We start from the raw sequence: 24,993 nt of genomic DNA, 5'->3' as shown, positions 1-24,993 counted from the left end.
AAAATAATCTTAAATCAAACATTGTCAGTTGAGGCACCTTCGGTTCTCAGGGTGTGTTAACCAAAAAGTATGTCACAGTGTAAATGAAAAAGAAGGACACAGTGACCTACTTTCGGAATTTCACGGCTTTATCTAAATATATAAGATACTACGAGGCTTAGAAGTGATACCTGGGTTGTACAATTTATCAGAAGAGTGATTCTGGCCCTTGGACCACAGTTATGACCCCAAGATTCAAATTGTAAGACCAGTTGATGCTGCTTCATAAAACTGCATTTAGGGAATAACTGTCTTCTCATTTGTTATTTGTATCCAATAATGCCGATTTAACACTTGCAAACTGAGTTTTACCAGCCACACATAAGGGGAGCCAGTAAAAGGTATGTTTGCAACCCTTAAATCAACATTAACGGTCACAAATAACAAATGGAAAGATAGTTATTCCCATTCTAATGCAATTTATGCATCTTGTTTGATGTGTAAGTCTCATTTTGTTGAGTTTTGTTTCATGAAATATGTCGCGAAGCATTGTTTTTGTGTCGTTCTATTATGATGTCATAGTCAAAAGCTTTCACTCTCATTAAAGCTTATTTAACTGCATATTCCAATCATCGGCAAATTCAATAAACAAAATGCATTTTACAAAACAATTGCATTAGAACTGCAGTTTTATACTCTTAAAAAGCCAAACACAAATATTACAATCAAAGCTCCTTTAATATCCAACACCAAAACATTGGACCCTCCATTTAAAGCTCTCACGAGTGCTCAATATAATGACCTGTTTCAGATTAGAAACCCTTTTTTGATGTAAAATGTCTGAAACTCAAATGGCCATAATTATATTTTTTAGAAGCTCATTATACATGCACATGTTAAATGGCATTTAATTCATAATGTATATGTATTACAAAGCACTTACAATACACACTTTATACGTTAAAAAGACATATGTTTGCTTGACAAAATTGCTTGGTATTATTACAAATATTTTTTCTTGAAAAGTCAGTCATCAAAGTTTTAATGTGACCAATACATACTGTTTCATGAAAAAAACACACTATCGTGACAGTCACTGATGTAGAGTCATGTAAAAAAAAAACCCACTTAACAAAGAAAACAAAGCATTAATAAAAAAACAATGCTGGGTTTCTATAAGGTAGATATTATGTGACATCTTGTATAGCAGAACAGTTCAGATCGCTTCTTCATACAGTAAATGTAGACCTGGAACAGATACATGTAAGCATTCACAAACATACATATATTTTATATAAAAATTATGCTAACATTCTCAAATTATACATCTAACTAAAATGTACAGGGACCATGCAGAAGGTAAGATATATACACACCATAAAAATAATAATGAGTTTCACAAGAAATCATTTCATATTTATGATACAATGATGATATCGACAGATACTTTGCAATAATAATATAAAAAAAAATGGCACAATTTTATATAATAAAAAAAAAAACCCAAGCACTATTAATGCTAATGTTTATTGATGTGAAAGCATTTTTTTAATGCTTAATAGCATCTCTCCATGTTTCCATGGCATATATTATATACGTGGACATCAGTTTTAAATTTATTTCCTCATCACAAAAGTCATGGCACTAAATGTTTTAATGTATATGTATAAAAAATACATGTGTGTATATGCTTCACAAAGAAGATTAAATAATCAGTATAAACAAATTATCTTTTTTTAAGAAAACACAAACAAAAATACATGTATGTATTTGTCTAAATTAAAATAATTCAAAAGGTCAAACTATTTCCAAGTAAAGTTCATGTATTTTCATAACATATATGCAATTACATGTAGGTGATTTATTTACAAGACAAGTCCTACTCAATGTGGGATTACTTTATAATGATGGACTAGCATAGGTTGTGTTCCAAATTTGAACTCTTTCATTAAAATACAAAGTTTAATGAATTTTTGAAGAACTATACAATGTATAATAATTTCTTTACCATTGATATTTATTATGTGGCACCCCAAGTAAATGAGTGTTAATTGTCAACCCAGATTGATTCCCATCTTGTGTGTTTACTTATAATAATTATCTGGTACAAGTTCAGTAAAAAACCAAGTAAAAGAAAATGTCGAAAATTTATAAGCCTTATGGGTATTATTTATATTCTTCAATAGTGTGAATGTACAATAAAGAGCTTGGTGACTTTGCATTTTTTTAATCTGAGTTATGCTGGAACTTTTTAAAAACTGACAAAGCTATAAGAACAAAAAGTCTCAATGGAAATATTTCTAACAGATAAATCCATTAAAGCACCTTCTACAAAATGTTTACTAGAAATACCTTATGTCTACTCGGCAAGACATTTTAGAGTGTGTACCACAAGTCAGTTTATATGATATACAAAACATAATATACTTTGTACAACAATTTGTTTTTTATACTGTGAGTAAAAATAATTTTATGTATTGTACAAGTTAAGTTAACATCTACTGTACCAGGTAAATGCTAGTCAATCAGCTTAAAAATAAAATGAGAAAAGATAAATACAACAAGCATTCTGAGAGTATTGCATTAGCAATACTAGTCCCCTACCGGCAAGTGTAATCTGGTTCCGTTCCCGTTTAAAATTGAAAATGCCATAATTCCGTCAAAAATTAATGAAGCGGGACGAAATGCAAACTTGATCTTTAACTAATCAAGGTAAAGCCACATACCAAAAATCAGCTGAATATCTACAAGCGTTTAGAAGAAAATTGCGGAAAACCCGTAAAAATTGAAAAGGCCGTAATTCCGTCAAAAATCAATGAAGCGGAACGAAATGCAAACTTGATCTGTAACTCATCAAGATACACTCACATACCAAAAATCAGCTCAATATCTGCAAGCGTTTAGGAAAAAAGTGCGGAAAACCAAGTGGGACAGACTGACAGACAGACAGAGGGACAGACAGACAGACAGACGGACAGACAGACAGACGGACGGACAGACTCAGAGGAAACCTATAGTCCCCTCCGGTTTCACCGGTAGGGGACTAAAAAACCAAAAAAATAAAGCACATCATACCATGTTTCTCACAACAGCTACTAAAAAGCACTAAGCATGCATTTACAAATTTACTGACCTTTATGTACACTTCTAAATTCCCAAAAATTTATAACATTGAAAAAAACAAAAATGTGTCTAAATTCCTGAATTCATTTGAAAAACTTAATATAAAAGAGAGATTAACATAAGGAAAATAACTATCACTAAAAATTAAAAGAGGTAAAACTACAAGTGTATGAAAGTACAACACAGGGACTTTTTACTAACCTACATGTACAATAACGTATCCCAAATCCCATGTAAAGCACATGTAAATATTAACAGATATGACAGAATGCTTGTATCCAGAAGTGACAGATGGCACAAATTGATATAATTCTACTTTTTATACATTTCTTCAATATCTTCCTTAAAATGTTCTTCAAAACTTTTGCGTTTTACTTTGAAGGAATCGGTGACCAGTCCTGACTCGGGCGTCCAGGGCTCAGGGCAGATTTTCAATTTCTTAGGTAGGGCAAATCTCTCCAGGTCTCCTGTAATACAAATAATATAAATACAGTGAATCTTGTCTATTCTGGGTGTTGTGTAATCCAAAATCTTGTCTAAAATGGTGTAAACTTTAAGTCCCTTGCAGTAAATTCAATAGTATACACTTATTTCATGACTACAAGGGGAACAGTCAAACTGTTGTCCCGAGGTAATGAGGAAGACCTGGGAAACTGTTGCCTAATCCGGCCAATTTCTTTGGAAACAGTGGTGTGATGTCACTGTAGCTCAAGTTTCTCTGTGTATATTTCTAGGCATGAGTATGTACGAAAATGGCATTCAAATCAATTTCACAGTTAGCTTAGGAAAACACAGCAAATGTAAATACACCTTGTATATTGAAATAATCAATTTTAGCTTCATGACACGCATTTTACCTTTTAATCCACTCTTTGTAAGCTTTTTGATACTTTTGTATTTTACCTTTAATTCCACTCTCTGTAAGCTTTATGATACTTTTGTATTTACCTTTAATTCCACTCTCTGTAAGCTTTATGATACTTTGGTATTTTACCTTTAATTCCACTCTCTGTGAGCTTTATGATACTTTTGTATTTACCTTTAATTCCACTCTCTGTAAGCTTTATGATACTTGTGTATTTTACCTTTAATTCCACTCTCTGTAAGCTTTATGATACTTTTGTATTTACCTTTAATTCCACTCTCTGTAAGCTTTATGATACTTTTGTATTTACCTTTAATTCCACTCTCTGTAAGCTTTATGATACTTTTGTATTTACCTTTAATTCCACTCTCTGTAAGCTTTATGATACTTTGGTATTTTACCTTTAATTCCACTCTCTGTGAGCTTTATGATACTTTTGTATTTACCTTTAATTCCACTCTCTGTAAGCTTTATGATACTTGTGCATTTTACCTTTAATTCCACTCTCTGTAAGCTTTATGATACTTTTGTATTTTACCTTTAATTCCACTCTCTGTAAGCTTTATGATACTTTTGTATTTACCTTTAATTCCACTCTCTGTAAGCTTTATGATACTTTTGTATTTACCTTTAATTCCACTCTCTGTAAGCTTAATGATACTTGTGCATTTTACCTTTTATTCCACTCTCTGTAAGCTTTATGATACTTGTGTATTTTACCTTTAATTCCACTCTCTGTAAGCTTTATGATACTTTTGTATTTACCTTTAATTCCACTCTCTGTAAGCTTTATGATACTTTTGTATTTACCTTTAATTCCACTCTCTGTAAGCTTTATGATACTTTTGTATTTACCTTTAATTCCACTCTCTGTAAGCTTTATGATACTTTTGTATTTACCTTTAATTCCACTCTCTGTAAGCTTTATGATACTTTTGTATTTACCTTTAATTCCACTCTCTGTAAGCTTTATGATACTTTTGTATTTACCTTTAATTCCACTCTCTGTAAGCTTTATGATACTTTGGTATTTTACCTTTTATTCCACTCTCTGTAAGTTTTTTCAAAACTTCACTCTCCACCTTCTTATCCTTACAGATGTCTTCAAACTCTCCACTGACACCGAGTTTCTCCGCTAAATCCTCTAAATTCTTGTTATTGGGGACAATAAACACCAGTGTAAATTCGTGATTACTGTCAGCATGAACATAAATCTGTTCTACGCCTGGAACCATTTTCAGGACAGTTTCTACTTGACCAACAGCCACATATTCTCCCACCTGAAGTTTCACAAGGTCTTTCTTACGATCTGTCAGGGAAAATAAAAAAAAATATTGTAATGGTCAGATACTTCTCATTTCTCTAAAATTCATAAATTACATGTTTATACAATCTTTTTTGAGGTTTTTATAAAAAGTTTATTTTACATTTCTAAGATGAGGTCAATTTTATAGTCAAATAAATGTACAATACCTGTCATAAGATTTCAATGGGATGTAATTTGCAAAATTTAGACACAAATGAGTAATATGAATTCAAAACATTATTAAAATGTTTTTTTTCTTTTTAAATTTCTTCTTTAACAATATGATTTTACAAAGGATTCAAAGAAATATATACTTCCTGGTCTTATTGACCATCAAAATCCATGTACATGTAAGTCTTAGCCTATAGATCCAACTAAGAATGTAATATATAATAATTATTTTTATCTGATACATACCAATGACCCTAAGACAACCATCAGGGTCCATCTGTCCAATGTCCCCTGAACAGAAATACCAGGTTCCATTAATATCTGTGAAATCCTCCTTTGTCTTCTCTGGCATCTTGTGATAACCTTGAACTATATTACCCCCACCTACCAATATTTCTCCTCGGGGGTGAGGCTTGTCTTTTGAGGTATAGTTTCCTGGAAAATCAAGAATTTTGTTAATAACTGTGGACATACTTTTTCTGCTTGGGATTAATTTACACTCTGTATGCAGTCACAATTTTTCTGTGGAAATTTGTCAGAAACAGTGTACGTAAAAGTGCATTTAGGACATATGATGACAATTCAAGAAATCTGCTTAATTTTCTACCTGGGATTAAATCTCTAGCAAAAATATTGAAAGGAAATATATTCATGCATTACATAGTCAACCTGATGTTTTTCCAGTTCTAATTCTTCATAGGTACAGTATATAAAAATAATAAATAAATAATATATACTCTTAAATGATAAATGATATTGAAAATTAAAGTACTTTAATTAAATAATTAATCTGGTAATTAGCATAATAGTTGACAAAGTTACATTTTAGACAATATCTCTGACAATTAAAAGACTTTTTCCTTAGTTTGAATTTTATTTTTTTTTTTGTCTGTGTGGTGGTATTAAAAAAGAAATTGATGGCTAAATGAAGATTTGAGAGATTCATGTATCTTACAGTAAGTTTGCTGCAGCAAAATAATAAAAGCTTAAGTCAAAGAGATCCAGCAGGACTATTACCTTCAGGCCAATCTCGTAGACGAATTTCACAACATATCAGAGGAGCACCTACTCTTCCAGTGGACAAATCATCAACTTAAAATAAAAACATACATGTATTAATATCATAAGAAGTCATCAAACATTAATATGAAAAATTCACATGTACAATATTCAAAACATCATATACTTTTGAATCACTGATGGAAAACATGGAAATATTTGTTATCAAACTTTCTTGTTTTATTCAAATCTCAAAATAAGTGACTGGTTTGTGAGAACTGCATATTAAGTGAAGAATATTTTCACTCATAATAATTGGTTTACAATGCACCTGAAAACAAGTGCAGATCTTACATAGAATTTTGGCTTTCTTAAAATGAAAAACATAATTGTGTGCAGTAGTAAGATGTAGGCAAAGGAAAAAAAACATGTGCATACTGCTAAAAATAGCTTATCATTAAGTTTTACATACTGTAGTCAAAATTTTTCATTCATTTTTTGAGTAGTGCATTCCATCTTAATCATCGATTAATATTGCAAATTTTAAGGGGATGAAGGGCACATGGTCACATGACTTTGTTAAACTACGTCATAGTCTCCATTTATATAAGTGCAAAACGTGTAAAGCATCAGTTCTTGTAAAAAATTTTGACAATTTTTTTTCTTTAATTACCATTTATATTAAAAAATTAAAAAGTTTAACATTCTTGTAAATATTATTAAATTATGAAAAAAGATTGATCCACTCCTCTGTTTCTCTAAACTGCGCGTCCAACAAGTCGGTGACGTCATACACGATCTGCTAGTACAGCAAGATCATACTCGGTGAATACAAGGGCGGTATTATTATGTATAAACAGGTCATAATCAGTATACGATGAAGTATTTTGAGAAATGGGGAACACAAAAATTATTTTTGCATGGCTGATGACGGAAATCTTATGTAGGTATATCTTATTTCGCTTATTTAGCTTACGTGTGACGTCATAGTTGGTTTTTCCCGTACTCGAGAAATGTAAACATGACAAGTTTTTGTCCTGCTTATGTCGTCTTCAACGATGTCCTGTGCAATATTGAGGTCAGCTTCACCATTCGAAATTTTTACAGTTAATCAATAATTTGAAGGACTTGCATTTCAACGTAAATTTAAAGATATTGAATGATAGGATTTTTTGTAAATTACGTTTTCCGTTGTTTAAGTTGTCTTAAAAAGTTCGTAATTTTCCCCATCCAGATGCAGTGTGATAGATGAAACTTGCCTTTTCGAATTTTAAACCCAATTCATACTCTGAAATATTTTAAAAGATACATGTTCACTTACAAATTTTTATATATGCTTTAAAAATCCAATTATGGACAGAGTAATGAGCCCAGCAACATGGAGAATCAAAACTCCACTTAGATACTGTAGGGCATAATATTTGTCAATCAATATCTCTAAAATAAGGTAAGAAACCTAATGATATAACTGCTTTAAGATATATGGGACATACTTAATAAGAAATATACAAAATATAAAAAAAAATTGAATGACAAGTATTTTTTCAGCTAAAGGTCCTTCTTCCCCTTAAGTCCAAAGCTCAAATACTGGTAGTCCACAAGTTATGGCATGGATATTTCAAAGGATTCTCAAGCTATGACATGAAAATGTTTTCTGTAATTTGACCTTGATTAATGAACTGGGTCAAGGTCAAAAAGTTTGGTGCACTGCATCTCATCTTAATCTCATCTGTCCATGTTCAAAGTTTGAAGTCTGATATTAGAGGGTTCTCAAGTTAACGCCCACAGAAAATTTGGTTGAAGAAGAATATGTAGTAGAAAAGTAACAAAAAGAATAGTCTCCCCTTTGAAGGAGAGGCATAACTATCAACCAAGGGGCTTGTTGATAAAATCAACATGCAGTATATATACTTTCAATCCTGAATCCTTTTGCCATGACATTAAGCACTGTATGTGCTATTTAACTGAATTTACACTTCATCTTACCTTCTTGTATAGTCCCTGCCCCACAGGTTTCTGTCAGGCCGTAACCCTGAAGAACTGGGCAGCAAAAGCAGATGTTCATAAATCTCTGGGTTTTCTCTGACAGTGGGGCACCCCCACTCAGCATCATCCTTACTCTCCCTCCCAGGACTGAATATATCTTGGAGAAAACATATCTGTACAGAAAGCAATAGTAATTATACGTAATATTTAAATCGTGTAGCAAAACTCTAAACTTCATATACTGTATGTGTACTTAAAAAAGCGTGCTTTATATTTTAGCGGCTTTGGCGCAGACAACGATGCGCTAATTCATGAATACTGCAAAGAAATCATTTATAAATACAATATACGGCACAGACATGTATAGCGCTAATTCATTATTTTGCCAACAACTACATACCCAGTGATTGTGCTAAATTTTGAATACGCCATTTTATGTACACGTACAGTATATTTTTGAAAGTTGGTCTACACAGTTCTAAGACAATCGTATTTAATTGCACTTTTAACATCTTACAATATCTCCACATATTAAATCTATGAATAAGATGAAAATTTATCAAATCAGAAATTTGGTGAATTTTTTGTTTGTTTTAAAATTACACTGAATACAAAGTAAGGATATACTTGCTAAACTTCCATCCTCTCAAGGAAAAGTATCGAAATACATGGTACAGTGCATTTATACAGCTATTTATTTTTACAAGATGATATTTCCAAGCACTCCATCCACAAAAATGAAGAAGACAGAGGAGACTTACTTGTCCAGTATAGGTGTGGTGTAACATTAATGAAGAAGACAGAGGATGAGACTTAACTGTTCAGTATAGGTGTGGTGTAACAAAAATGAAGTAGACAGAGACGACTTACTTGTCCAGTATAGGTATGGTGTAACATTAATGAAGAACACAGAGGACACATACTTGTCCCGTATAGGTGTGGTGTAACATTAATGAAGAAGACAGAGGAGACTTACTTGTCCAGTATAGGTGTGGTGTAACATTAATGAAGAAGACAGAGGAGACATACTTGTCCAGTATAGGTGTGGTGTAACATAAATGAAGAAGACAGAGGAGACATACTTGTCCAGTATAGGTATGGTGTAACATTAATGAAGAAGACAAAGGAGACATACTTGTCCAGTATAGGTGTGATGTAACATAAATAAAGTAGACAGAGGAGACTTACTTGTCCAGTAGAGGTGTGGTGTATCCCTTCTCTATCCTCTTTTTCTTGTAGTCATAGCCCCACTCAAACAAAGCTTTACTAAAAGATCCTCCCATGTTCACCTTCTCCCACACCCCTTTGTACAATCTGTCCATTATCATCTGAAAGCATTTCCACTCAAAATGGTTTATGACTATAAATTTAACATTAAAAAAAATCTGTTTTATTAGAATTAATTGATATACAGGCAAACCTTGTTATCTCAAACTCTATGGGACCAAGAAAAAACTTCGAGATATCAGAGGATTTGAGATATGGAGGGTAAATTACTTAAAGAATAAGAGTTGGGACTTCCAAATCACTTCAACATATCCATGGTATTCAACATATCAGTGTTCGACAGTTCGAGATACAGAAGTTCTACTGTATTAGAAAAAATATGTCCTTGCAATACTGTTTTTTAAAATTTTTGTGTATAAATTACATCTTCTGTATTATTTTTTTTATCTTTAACCATATGAGAACTGTACATTCTATATATATACAACTGCTATATCAATATTTTTTATCTTTAACCATTTGACAAAATTGTACATTCTACTGTAAATCACCTTTATTTGCAAGAACTTTATTTTTTGCGTAATTAGGCAAGACCATGTGCTAGCAAAAATTTCATTCTCATGTATATTTTTATCATTAAGGATTATATTCAACAATAACCAGATTTCATGAAAATTTTCTCTCACTTATAAACACCATATGACTTTCTCACAAAAATAAGGTGTCACCAAAATTTGATGATCTATAGTTTATAAATACAATTACTGAATTCTTGGATCACTCACCGGGACAGCTGCCATTAGGGTAGGTTTCAGTACAGAAAGGTCACCCTTACTGCCTTTCTTTATTTTACTGGACTAGATATGAAAAGAAAATTCAAAGTCAAACATAAAGAAGTAAATAAAAGACTAAAATCATCTAATACATGTATTATTATTGGTGCTTAAAATTTAAATTTATGGATCAGTCTGCCAAAATGTTTAGTACTTACATTATCTGTTAGGGTCAAAGGTGAGGAAAACCCAATGCAGGCACCATGAGCCAGACAGCTTATCTCTACAAGAAATTTTAGTTTTATATGACACACTAGGCAATCTCAAGAAAATCTCATAAAAATTCTTCATTTTTTCATCCTTCAAAAGAAATAAGTTTCCAATGAAATACAGAATTCTTACCTGCACTTAGTTCTAAGACATGAGCCAAAGGGAGATAACCAACATATGTATCTTTAGGTCTGAAATGTTATTTTTGAACATATAGTCAGTACACATTTGAAAACAATTATTACCAGAATTATATATAATGATATCTAATATTTCATCTTTAAGTTATCAATTTAAGTATGCACCCTATTTAACATAATATATCCTGATACCTACCCAAGACCTACAATCTTCTGACACTGTCCTGCCATTCCAGACATGAGGTTTCTATGTGATATTAGCACACCTGAAAAAAACCTCAAAAACTTGACCCAGTTATAAACTACATAAAGGTATTGAAGTTTGTATTTGTCACTCTGGTACATACCATGGAAATAAATTTTTCTGAAGAGTAAAGTGCTTCTATTAGAGATTCAATCAAGTTATTGACATTCAGATTTCTTTTTTATATTCCTGCAATTTCTAGGGGGTACATTAGATACACTTGTTTGTTTGTCTGTGTGTCTGCCTAGGCTAGTTATCTATGCAATCGTATCTGGTCCATAACTTTGTAACTACATGAGAAACATATTGCCTATAACCTGAATGCAGGCCATAACTTCAACAAAGTGATATAGATAAGTTCAAGATCACTAGCAAAAATGTGTCTACTAGGTCACTCGTTCATCCTTGATTATTTTAAACTGGACAATAACTAGCATCGAATAATTGTGTCTTAACAAATACAAACAGACTAATGGTTAACATACATTCTACTACTCCAAATTAAAGCTCCTCTAATCCTTGACAGATAAAGCTAATAAATGAGCAGCAAAAATCAATATGTAGAATGTCATTCCAATATTCTCCACCAGAAATAGGCTCTTTTCCAGGTTACAGTTGCAAAGCCAATAATACATATCTTCTGTTGATTCTGTGCAGCTTCTGAATTCTGTATACATTTACCCATTCATTTAAATTGAATTTTCTATTTCTTTCTTTTTGTATATAGGACACTCCATTCTCATGCTTAAGACAATGAAAGTGATAGTGAGTTTGACAATGGACGCTTAATGTTTAGTACCTATACTTATTACAGTGGTTTTAACAATTAAATGCACATGAAAAACAACTCAGCTGCAAAGTACAATATTTATACATGTATGTTTATATGTATATGCTTAATATTTAGATGTGATGTACTGTATATACGTTTTGCATTTTTTTTTTCAAAACAGGAAGTTCTAAAAGTACAAATGTAATCTGCCCTATACCTTTGGGAACACCTGTAGATCCACTGGTGTACATAATTACAGCTAGATCATCTGGTTTGGGCTTTGTCACAGGAACACGTACTATAAAAATAATGAACATAACAAGACTTCATAACACAGTTGTGTCTTTTAGTTAACCAGAAACCAAGATTACATGGACATCTAATTATATCTCCTACAGTATCTCAAGCAATGTATAAATAATACACAGAAATTTGTTTTTCGTGAAAAGGACTGATGTTATAATCTGACATTAACTTTAATATCCATAGTGTTGCCCTTAATGGATTAGAGACATTTAGAGAGTATAAGTTTAGAAGAAGGAACTTCCTGTTATTCTGAAAATTATTCTAACAATAGAATTTCCTCGTACAGTTATCAATCTGAGCTCCTACGACTTCCACCTCCTCCATAGACTTCAGCTGTATAGACTCTGGGAAATCCGACTTTTTGGGGGATTTCCCATCACCTATATATATAATGTGGGTGACATTAGGCATCTTCTGTATGATATCCTACAAAATGAACCAAGAAGACTTTTAATAAAACCTTCATTGCAGACTGCATAAAAAACAATAAACAGTCATTAATATTCTACGGTGAATTTCCATTGATTGTTTAACATTTAGTGATCTTGTAGTCAGTTAAATGAGACTGAGGAGTTAAACATGAACTTAGATTAGAAATCATGGTCATGCCAATAAATCTAAAGAACAGTTTCATGTATTGGTGACTTTGAATTTTTTCTAAATGCCATGGAGACAGGTTTATGTATACCTATATAATGGGTTATTTTAGTGGGGTGCTAATTTTGGCTTATTTTAGCATTTTGGTAGTAGCCCGCTAAAATTTTAATCCCTAAAATAATCAATATTCTTCCTAGTTTTCTATTGTAACGTGTAAAACCATGTGTCGGCTAAAATAAATTACGCCAAAATTATTAGCATACCTTTGCTATACAATATATCATGAGTCATGGACATGTCAAAACTTCAAGGGTTCCCTTATTTCACTTAGATAAGTCAGACTTACACAATAACTTGACAAGTTTTATCCTAATCTTGTCCATATGGCTCCGAGTCAGATTCAGAGAACATTCACTTCTCATCAGTATGATCATAGATGTTTCTCCAGTAGGAAGATATGACACAGATATTAGAATCATACACTTTTCCTCAAAGTAACCTTGACATGATTTTAATGACCTTGACACCCTCTGGTAAAAAATTATTGTACAAATTATGAACTTCTGACATTTCTCTGTTATGAATTAAGATACAGTACCTGATTATTTCAAATTGAATTTGTATGTGTGTGTGTTTGTGTGTGTGCTAAGGAAGGGGATAAATGAAGAATTATTCCAGAAAAAAATGCTTTATTATTCATATGCATTAAATTTGTTATGCAAGATACAATACAAGCAGAAGACTTACTTTGAGTTTAGATGTTAGTGCTGTGCTGACGATGATATGGGAAACTTCAGATTCGTTTACGCCGTGTAGCACAGCTTCCTTCCCAAGTGTGGAATACAGCGTAACAACTGTAATATATAGATCCATAGTTTAACATGAACATTTTCTAACAGCTGTATATGTATGAAGTTTGCCTTCGCTAAGAAGGGCAAAGAAATGGATCTATGCTTTGTGTTTCAAAGCTTGTAACTCTATTTCTTTCTGCCTGCCAGAAAAATCTTTTTACACTTGCCATCAGTTATAGTCACATGATCTAATTAAACTCCTCGATCAGTCACAAATTTGAATACATTATTATGTTTTTAACTGAAAGGTTTTGCAATTGTAATTATTGACTTAATTTCTCAAATATTAATATGTTTTACAAACAATGCTTGTTTTACCTTATTTTATCAAATCTTAATCATGATTCTTACTTAAGAAAATAAAATTAGTGATGTAATATTTGTATTACCATGATTACAGACATTCTAATTCACATGTAAAATTAATTCACTTAATGAAATACATTCTTCACCACTCTCAGTACATGATATGTATTTACAATAATTTCAGACTAATTGCATGATTTATGTACAACAAACCTGGAAAATTAAACTTGAAGCAGGCCTGAGCTGCGATCATCCACTCTGCTTTTGTTTCACAGAATATCAAGATGTTTTTCTTTGGTTTCTGTCCCATGGCCAGCAAACCACTTCCAAAATGGGTCACTCTAGTGAACATTTCTTCAAAAGTGATCCATCTATACTCTCCCATTATTACCTGTAAAAAGGTATTACTGATTGTATTATCCACTACAAGCTAAAATCCTAACCTCATAAAAGGTACCCACAACAATCTAAAATCCTAACCCTATAAAATGTACCCCCTATATGCTAAAATCTTAAACCTACATTGATACATACAACATGCTAAAATCCTAATGCATATGTATTCACTGCAAGCAAAAATCCCAGCCCCTTGAAAATTAGCACCCCACTACAAGCTAAAATCCTAAACAATATCTTCTACATGCTAAAATCTTTAATGTGTAAAAGGTATCCACTACATGCTGAAATCCTAAACCTATACCCACTACATGCTAAAATCTTAAACCTATACCCACTATATGCTAAAATCATAATCCCATACCTTTTACACGCAAAAAGGTTATGACATACCCTCAGCTCACAAATAATCTTTGCTTGAAGTATCAACTCTCAATATTTATAAAACAATTACATGTGCTTTGCATGGACACAAATTTGGGAAAAAATGCCTATGTCCTTGAACTTATGGGATTGACCTTGGGTCAAGGTCATGCTATTTTCAGGACATACTAGCAATATTTTTGTGAAGTATAAATTCCCAAAGTTTCTCCATAAGAAACTTACGGACTGACATGAATTGTAGTTTTCTCCCAGTGACCCTGAACTTGCTCAAATGATCTTGGGTTAAGACTATGACACACCCTTAGGTCATAAATTTTTTTTGTGTGTCAAGTATCAACTTCCAATTTTTTTCCAGTGAGAGTTATATACAAGATTTTTTTTCTGTCAGTGACCTTGAACTTTCTCAGATGACCTTTAGTCAAGGTCATGACAGATCTACAGGTCATAAACAATCTTCATGCTAAGTATGAACTTTAAATATTTCTCCTTCACACATGGTCCAGACAGGAATTCTACATTTTTCTGAAAGTGACCTTGAACTTGACTAGATGACCTTGGATTAAGTTCTTGACAAACTTTTATTTGATAAACAATCTTTTAATACAGTATGGTTTTCAATGTTTCTCCATTAGAAAGTTATGGACTGGACACAAAGAGCAAAGTTCACCTTTTTTGGCCCTGTGAATTTCTTAACATTAGGACTGCTAAATTTTAGTTGACAATGAATTAAATATCACTTGGACCCTTGGTGACTACATATCTATTAAAATGAATGAAGTAATTTTCTCGCTAGTCAATGCATTATGACACCGTAAATTGCATCATTAAGCCCATATGCTGAAAATTTCCTCAAAAATGGGGAAAAATTTAGTTGTTTTTCAATATTTCATATAGAACACAAATTTTGATTCAAAATCTGCAATTATATAATGATTGAACTGTTTCTGCAGATTATGAAACACTTTATTTTTTTTTATCAAAGGATGTGCTCATATTTTAATTCTTTGTTGGTGATTCTCAAATATCGGTACATGTTTTCTACAAAATTCAAGAACAATGCAATTTCGAGTCCGTTTTCTAAGACCTAGACTCTCAAAGGAAACTTTGTTATAGGAATTAAAAGCATCAAGTCTCTACATTATACTCATGTTTGAAATGGGACATAGAGTATTAGTCTATAAATTGGTATATTGCAGGGCCATTTTATGCAAAAAGTATACCTTGCTCTTTGGTATTTTTTTCTACCCCTGACCTTGACTTTAGAATGACCCTGGGTCAAGCTCAGGACACCCTCATGTAATAAGCAACCTTTGTGTCAAGTAAAACTTCAAATGTATCTCCATTACAGAGCTCTGGACACAAATTTGACAGTTACAGCTATGTATAGTCCTAAACCTACCTGCATGTACCACAACCTATGAAAATACCTACTACATGTTAAAATCCTGTAAATCCAAACCTACTCATCCTAAATCTTAAGCCAGTAAAAGGCATCATGCATTTCATGCTAAAATCTTAAGTTGAACCTGTTTGATCATGCAAATTCAGAAACTCATTACAGTGTTATCAATCCCCCCCCCCCCCCCCCCCCCCACTTTTCCACATACACACCAACCACAATCCTGCAAACAGATTTCTTAGAGTAGCAAGACATGTTCTGTAGTAATTGTTAAATGTCTTGTATGTTCCCATTCTTAATAGAAACAGGAATGGGTAATATGACCATTCACTTCATCATCAACAAACTGTATAAAGACTTAAGTTACACATACATAGTAACAATGTACACACAGGAGTGAAAATCAAACAAAATTCATATGCAGCTCTTATGTTTTGTTATGATTATCTCGGGATTCAGACAAGTGTTTTAAAAACTTCCTCATTTACACTAAATATTTCATGTAAGAGCACTGTACCTTCTTAAATATCTTGCCATTGGACTGCATCTCGTCTTCCTCGCTGAGTAGATCCCTTGTTCCTAGACATCTGTAGGAGCTGTACATCTGTACGGAACGGATCAGGAGATCGTCCACTGTAATACAGTCCTCAAACAGCGTGGTGGCCAGTTTCTGGTTCCCTCCCACTTCTACAGCTCGGTATGGCCCCGCTGGGTCTCCCGATATTGACTTACTCTGAATAAAATTTTTATTCATTATTGGGGTACAGTGTCTGTATTGTTTAAACTGAGATTCCTGATCATTGAAACATAATTTGAATTTAAACTTGAATAACTGTAGGGAGAGGGCATAATAAGTTTTTAGAACTTGTGCCCGATCCCTTTGTAATTAGAAATAACAAACCATAATTTAAGTTTAAAGTTAAATCTCATCATAATAATTTTTTACCAAGATAATTAAAACTGGTATACCTCTCATTAATAATATTTACATGATGATGGTTAAAACACATATACTATCTTTTAGACTTGTAAATACACATATACCCCTAGCATGAAAAATGTGCATATTAGTGAGATACCAAAAAAAATTCTTGAAAGTATTCATGCTATTGAACATGTGGGTCTAAATATTTATCTGATTATATAGTGACACCATTTCAAAGCAGAATATAAAACATATTTTTATAAACACTCAAATAAGTGACACAATTACAAGTTTACATAATAAACAAACCTTTATGCGTTGAGAGTTTTCCATCTTCTTGTATGGTTTACAAAGGAAGTAGTATGGCACAAACACAACCAGCTCATACACACAGCCTATTAAGTCTAGTAAGCCAATCATCGACTTCTCCAGCAGATTAGCCATTGTATACTCCTTAAATAAGGGAAAGCGAAGGATGAAACAGTTTGTAAGTATGTTACTTTGTATTTTAAATGAAAATTCTGGAAAATAAATTATCTAACTCTTCTTCTTAAAAAAAAGTTGGAACCTCAGTGACAGGAACTTTACGAGATAAAAGATAAGTTATCTATTTTCCTTTAAAGAATTGTCATGAATATAACGAATATAAAATGTATTTCAGAGAAACAATGAAATGAATTAACAATTTCCTCAATTTACAATTTGTTCAATACTTATCACTAACTTTTTACTAGTTGATGGTTATTTAAGCTTTGATATTAATCATTAACTTCACACTAATCGACAGATTATAAGCTTTGATATTTACCACTAACTTTACTATAGTTGACAGACATAAGGATTCACAAGTAAGGTACAAAGCTTACTTTACACGAAAATAACTTCATATAGGACTTAATAATGAGGTCAAGGTCAAGAGCAGATACAGAAAACAGCATTGATAGCTATTGTGTACTTGGAAAGACACATTCCTTTATATCACAGCACGGAAACGAAACTTGACTTAATATAGAACAACCATCTTATATTTAGTTATTTGTTTACAACCTTATTATACAAACATCATAAAACAAAATTGTCCTAACAAGTCTTTATACCCCTAAAGAGAGGATTTACCTTAAAATAGCTTATAAAAGAACTCTGCCATTTTGCAACATAATTATCATGATTATAACTGTCAATTCCTGTGGCTTAAATCTTGTTGAAATGTAAAGGTTGAAAGTACTAAGTTACATTTCTGTTTATGAGCAACCCTTGTATTAAATATGAAAATATGATCTCTATCAGGCCTAGCGGCCATGTGACCTTGACCTTATGCATTCAACCATGGAATACAGACCTAAAGGCCATGATCAAACTCTTTCTTCAATATGACCTCCTGATGCTAATCCAACACAAAGTTTTGACATTTCAAATTTTACATTTCTGTGACTTTTAAAATTTGACACTACTGATCAGCCCTGTGACCTTGACCTAGTCTAAATGACTTTTGTTCAGGATCATAACATATAACCATAACCCATCCTCAGGCCAAATATGATCCATTACAAAAAACATGGTTGTTACATACTCTCTGTGTTACTAACACCTTTTGTGGGAAATATAATCTGATGTTTCCCTGCTTCAGTTATAGCAGCCAAGGGCAGAATTTTTACACTTCTGAAATCTTGACCTTGACTTTGTCTAGATTACCCAAAGTTAGGGTCAGGACATATCATAGAGATAAAAACAACATTTTTATCATGTATAAGCTCAATTTTAATCTTTATTTCAAAATTTGAGGCTTGAACAATAATTTAATATTTTTGAACCATGTGACCTTAATCTTGTCTTTGGTATAAGGTGAAAAAAAAACACCCTCATCACACGCTATTCCTTTTATCAAGTGAAAGTCTACTATCTACCAAAGTTTCTTTTATAGTTGTGTACAGACAAGATTTTGTAACAGAAGTTGCGTTCATTACAACGAAACATTACACATACAATTTCTTAAAAAAAAAAAATTGACAAATCAATCTGAAAATACTAGGTGCAAAAGATTCCCAAAAGATCCAATGATCTCCTATTATAGAGGCACAGTTGGAAGAGTATTCAAATTGCCTAATTTTTCCAAATCTGATCTAAAGTCCATACGGCACAACCTTTAGATTTAGTCATTCTTTTGTTTTCCAGATTAGTTTTGTTGCTGCTTACTGTAAACCAACTTTTATTCGCATGCGAAAAATATTTGTGAGTTTCAAGACCTACTTTAACTCGGGAATATTAATTGCGCGAACCAATTATTTTGCTTTGTATTTATAGAGAATGTTTCCTCAGTCGCAAAATTAATCGTCATGGATTGATTTCAAACTGACGAATCATAAATAAATGATGATGCGAATAATATTTGGTTTACATTATTTATAATAGAAATAAACAGACAAAACCTTGAAAGTAGTGACCTTGACCTGACCTTAAAAATTAGTATACATCCTCTAGCTCACTGATTGTCCATTGAATTACAATTAAAAAAGATTGGAGAAAAAAATCAGAGAGTCTTTTCTCCATATTAAAGTGCACAGGCTGACATACAGAATCAGTATTATTATTCCATATTTGACAAGTGGGAGATAAGAATAATCTACTACATGTAGTAACCTCAGACATCCAATCAAAATTGACAAAACACTCTTTTTTAAAGATTCATCACTTCCTATACATTGTAAACAAAGAACATTGCATGCAGAAGTAATAACTGCTAGGTAATATCAATAGAAGTTACCTTTCAGAAGATCAGCCTGAGTAAAGTTTTAAATATCACAACTATAAATCCCTCACTTCCTTCCAATGGTGCCGTCTTAGAAAACATTGAACACAACTATCAATTCCATGTAGCTTTGTTTATTCAATGCTCAGTGGTACAAAGTCCTGAAATTATAGGAATTAAAAACATGTCAAAATGTCATTTACCAGTCTTTCATAATAATTCCAATCCAATGTAGTCACTAAGTTCACTGACCTTGATAAGAACTGAAATTTAAGTCTGAAAGTGTTTGACCTGAAATACAGGTCAACAGATTTTACTGACAATGTTAACAACCTTATCAGTTATGTGTGGCAAATATATAGGTGAAATAACCTGAATGGTCGATAAACTTATGTAAGTTTTCAATAAACATTGTAAAATTCGGTTAAATACATGTATTGACATGTATGTGAGAGACAACTCGTATACTTCACCTCATTTTGTCTCTAAGAAACCATGAACAATTTTGGGGCATATGTTACTCTGACATATCAATTTAAACATATGTACTAATGTGCATGTAGTAATCATAATACTGTATAGCGGGTTTCTTTAGCGAGTGTAAAATTTGGCGTTTTGCTTGCTCAAAGGTATGCCATAATTTTGGTGGAACTGCAATGTTACCAGTGATGTTACATGCACATGTAAAGGTCTGGGCCATGGATTCGGGAACTTAGTTGTAGAGCACCTGACTAATGGTCCCTTACATTTTCCTCTTTCCTGTTACAGATTTGGTGCTGTTGACCACCCCTGAATTTGCAAGTGAAAGTCCTGCTATGGACAAATAAGAACTTATGTTGTGTCTCTCTGAGGGTGAAGACAACTTCCCTCCTTAAGTTGTCTTCTCTTTTCAGCATGGGGAAATATTTTGATAAGAAAAAGTTATCTATGCTAAATCATGCCATAAGAATTTATTTTCCTTTTTCTGATTTACTGGCAAACAATCTGAATCAAATAATATGGCACTTTATTGAATGGAAATTGATGAGTTTCTCCATCAAACTTTGGGCAATGTTCTTAACTTGAGCCTTAGAAAGGATGATCCAGTTAATAGGGTGAAAGTCCAGATCACTCTTATTTTTTAGGACAAGTACTTATTAGTCAAGAAATTACATTTTCTTTCCTCTCTGAATTTGAATCTTCTCTTCAATTGAAATGTCCAATGCCCAAAAATAGACTTTACACAGATGATTTTTATATGAACCTCTTAAGGTCAAATAGGGGAATATGGATATATTAAACTGCCATTTTCTAAATAGTACACTGTAGCTCATTTTTATTTATTTGGTGTACACTAAGCTTATATATAAGAACACTAGCATGTAGCTCCTAAGATACAGCTCTGACATTGATATAAAAGATCTGTGGTGACAAAGTGTTCATTTTTTAAAATCATTTTTATTATTCCCTGCTGGAAAAATAAAACACAATTAACAGTGATTAATGAAAGAACATATAGTTATAACACAGGAACCCATATTTTTATCAAAAACTTGCAAAAAAAAAACCTCTGGTTGCAAAATTCCACCCTCCTTGTATAAAGGCAGTGACCTCTATGCTATGTATGGAACGACTTTATTTTAACGGTCCCTAGAAAAATGTGCTAAAATATAGTGTCGCTGTAGGCAATTCAATATATATGAGATCATGTGAGCGATCGAAAAATAAAAATTATGAGGTTATTTTGCCTTTTGCTCCAAAATCGAATTCTACACTTAAAAAGATAGTTTAAAACTTCGTTTTTAAATGTATATACAGGTAACTCTTGATGGCTTGAACTTCGATCTCTCGAAGTTCTTGATCGCTCGAAGTGTGTCTCTGGTCCCGAATTTTTCCACTATATAACTAAGCAAATTTACTCTTGATTTCTCGAACTCTTGATCTCTCGAAACCCTTGATCCCTCGAAGTCAAAATGCAGTCCCGCTATGCATATTCTATTAGAATTTACTCTCGATACCTCGAAGTGGCTATGTGTATACAAGATTATATAATTAGCACCTTTACCTGGACATTTAAATGACCCCAGGCAGAAGACGCGGGTCTTCAGGAACGGGATGTTTATTCAGGTGACACTTATGTTGCAAGGTGATAATTGATTTATAATTAATCATATGTTGCCTATATGCTATTAAAATAATTATCATCGACTGTCTTACAATAATTTAGAGACGCGGTGTCATTGAAAAGTAGTTACTGATTAAAAGACAAAGCATTAATTTAATTTTTGTTTCAAGTCAGTATCAAAGTTAAACGAAATATGAAAAAAACCAGAAACAGCCTTAATGTCAATATGACGACTATTGTTGGACAAATACTTAGAGAACTGCATTCAATGATCATTTTTGGAATAGTCAAAGCTATGTACGACGCTGTAAAATGTCATTTTCATGTAACGAATGCGTAGTATGATGTCCGTGTTACAAAGAATCAATAAACATACATGAAATGATGATATACATTATTTGCTTTACTCATTTTAATGAAATATTCATCTGAATTACGATAAAATATCGTTGTTTTATAAAAACCATGTGTAAAAGGTTAGCACTGCATGAAAATAAGTACATCCAGTAAGACTAATTTTAAAACCTGTCAACAAACCCGAAAAATTCCGGACTCTTGAAAACTCGAACTCTTGATCTCTCGAAGTTTTTCCTCGGTCCCGCGGACTTCGAGGTATCGAGAGTTACCTGTAGTTTTTAGCCTTGTTCTCTGAAAAAATTAAAAAATATTGTTTCTTCAGTGAAAAATCAACGAACAGATTGCAAACAAAGTGCATGAGCGCATGCTTAGTGACATTTCTTTTGTACTAACTTAGTCATTTTTTCATGTAAATATAAACCAATGAGATGCCGTTGAAGCTGAACTAAGATTTTGCAAAAAATACAGATGCAATTGAATTTCTTTATTAAGACACTTATAACCCTAATCTCTCAGATGGTAAGCTAGGACTATAACCCAAAGTCGAGGACTAATCCTAATCTCTTGAATGGATGCAAGACTAACCCTTCAATCAGTTGAATACTTGAGCATTTAAGAACTAACCCTAATCTCTCAGGTGAGTGCATTAGTCTCTAACCCTACCCAATCGAGTAGTGTGCAAGACTTACCCTTATCAGTAACTGTTGAGTGACATAAATCTTACCTCATAGTGCAATGAGCATGTGGATCTGGGGACCGTTAAAGTCAAGTCTCCTAAGTATATAGGTCCCTGATAAAAGGTAGGGTAAGATTTTTTTCGATCAAGGGCTATATTCGCAACAGTAACAGGAAGGGAGAAATATTGTGACCAGAAATGAATTCAATCCCCCCTCCAAACTCTAGACAGGTATTTTACCAACTGAGCCATCTGGCCACTGGCTATCAAATCTATCAAACTGCCATACAACTTACTGATGAAATTCCACATGCCTGTGGTTCTAACCAGACCAGACATGAATTCAACCCCCCCCTCCCCCACCTCCAAACTCTACACAGGTATATATTTTACCAACTGAGCCATCTGGCCACTGGCTATCAAATCTATCCGACTGCCATATTACTGATGAAATTCCACATGCCTGTGGTTCTAACCATAAATTTATAGAGTAAGGTTGATCTCTTCAGTGGGATAAAATTTTATGAAACAATTTTTTATATGCAACTGTATAGAAAAAATAAACATTTATTTACATGTAAAAATACAAACTTTCAATTATGATGATCAATTACTGGAAATACGCAGTATTTCCATCGATTAACCTTCAACTCATGAATGCAATGGCAGTAGGCAAAAATAGCCAAAGTTTCAATAGCAGATCACGGGCGATACTGTGATGTCATATATAGAAATTTACTATCAATTCATGGTTAAAAATCATCTATGCCAAAACATACTAACCGGAAAGATAACTCAGTGAATGAATGACACACCGACACTCTGACTCTTGCTCGTGACTTGTGGTCGGGATCAATTCAGCTATTTCCATATTTATTGTATTTTGATCCCGACATAGAGCACAACAACTTTGATTATTCCAACCACAGACGTTTAGTTTTTTGTAACAAAATTTTTAACCCGATTCTGGGGAGGAGGTACTCCATGTTACTTGGAGTTATATACCTTGTTTTAATATCTTAATATGGGTTTAAAACAAGAGGCCTAAGAGCCGCATCGCTCACATGAGCACTGTGGCTAGGAAAAAACAAACAAAACTGAATATGTTCAGTATTGAAAAGCTTAAATGCATGAGTGGTTTCGACCTATCTCTAAAAGAGGGGGGAGGCGGTGATTTGAACAAAACTGAATCGACACTAAGGATGCTTACATATTTCTTTGACCAGTTGTGGGTTTATTTCGTACAAGTTGGAACTTTCATTGTGGCCCCACCTTATCCCCGGGGGGGGGGGGGGGGTCATGATTTGAACAAACTTGAGTCAACACTATCTGAGGATGCTTCCATTTAAATATGACCAATCATGACTTTGCTGTTCTTGAGAAGAAGATTTTTCCTACATATTCCTATGTAAAAATTTGATCGTCCATAGTGGCCCCACCTTACCCCCCGGGGTCATGATTTGAACAAACTTGAATCTACACCAACTAAGAATGTTTCCATATAAATTTGACCAATCATGGCTTTGCTGTTCTTGAGAAGAAGATTTTAAAAAAAAATTCCTATATACTCCTATGTAAAACCTTGATCGTCCATTGTGGCCCCACCCTACCCCCGTGGGTAATGATTTGAACAAACTTGAATCTACACCAACTAAGGATGCTTTCACAAAATATGACCAGTCATGGCCTTTCTGTTCTTGAGAAGAAGACTTTTGAAGATTTTTCCTATATACTCCTATGTAAAAATTTGATCGTCCATCGTGGCCCCATCCTATCCCCCATTGTCATGATTTGAACAAACTTGAATCTACACCACCTGAGGATGCTGCAATATAAATATGACCAATCATGGCTTTACTGTTCTTGAGGAGAAGATTTTTTAAAGATTTTTTCCTATATATTCCTATGTAAAACTTTGATCGTCCATTGAAGCCCCGCCGTACCCCCGGGGGTCATGATTTGAACAAACTTGAATCTAAACTACCTGAAAATGATTCAACATGATCGAGTTTCATCTTTCCTGGTCCATTGGTTCTTGAGAAGAAGATTTTTAAAAGATGCCATTAATTTTTCACTATTTTGTAATTAACT

At 33.0% G+C, this 24,993-nt stretch overlaps 1 protein-coding gene across 2 annotated transcripts; it reads right to left on the bottom strand.

Annotated features, from left to right (window-relative positions):
- Nucleotides 1–2,891: 2,891 nt before the first annotated feature.
- Nucleotides 2,892–23,705, bottom strand: LOC133180912 (long-chain-fatty-acid--CoA ligase 4-like). 2 transcript variants are annotated; one of them, XM_061315364.1, is made up of 18 exons: nucleotides 23,686–23,705; nucleotides 19,781–19,926; nucleotides 17,329–17,472; nucleotides 16,612–16,827; nucleotides 14,129–14,306; nucleotides 13,506–13,612; nucleotides 12,446–12,587; nucleotides 12,073–12,153; nucleotides 11,036–11,105; nucleotides 10,832–10,890; nucleotides 10,648–10,712; nucleotides 10,442–10,513; nucleotides 9,618–9,757; nucleotides 8,430–8,602; nucleotides 6,462–6,536; nucleotides 5,691–5,879; nucleotides 5,004–5,276; nucleotides 2,892–3,569 (listed from the first exon to the last, which is right to left on the bottom strand). In XM_061315364.1, the coding sequence occupies exons 3-18, from the start codon at nucleotides 17,461–17,463 to the stop codon at nucleotides 3,415–3,417; spliced, it is 2,130 nt and encodes a 709-aa protein (XP_061171348.1). In that variant the 5' UTR covers nucleotides 17,464–17,472; nucleotides 19,781–19,926; nucleotides 23,686–23,705; the 3' UTR covers nucleotides 2,892–3,414. The 2 variants fall into 2 exon arrangements, with proteins under 2 accessions (XP_061171348.1, XP_061171347.1); XM_061315363.1 differs by lacking the exon at nucleotides 23,686–23,705 and adding an exon at nucleotides 22,407–22,424.
- Nucleotides 23,706–24,993: the final 1,288 nt, after the last annotated feature.

Source organism: Saccostrea echinata, unplaced genomic scaffold, assembly GCF_033153115.1.
Source record: "Saccostrea echinata isolate AGI-Se365-2 ecotype Australia unplaced genomic scaffold, CSIRO_AGI_Sech_v1 ptg000008l, whole genome shotgun sequence".
NCBI lineage: Eukaryota > Metazoa > Mollusca > Bivalvia > Ostreida > Ostreidae > Saccostrea > Saccostrea echinata.
The sequence above is the reverse complement of the archived record's forward strand: the minus strand, read 5'-3'. Positions and strand labels throughout refer to the sequence as shown.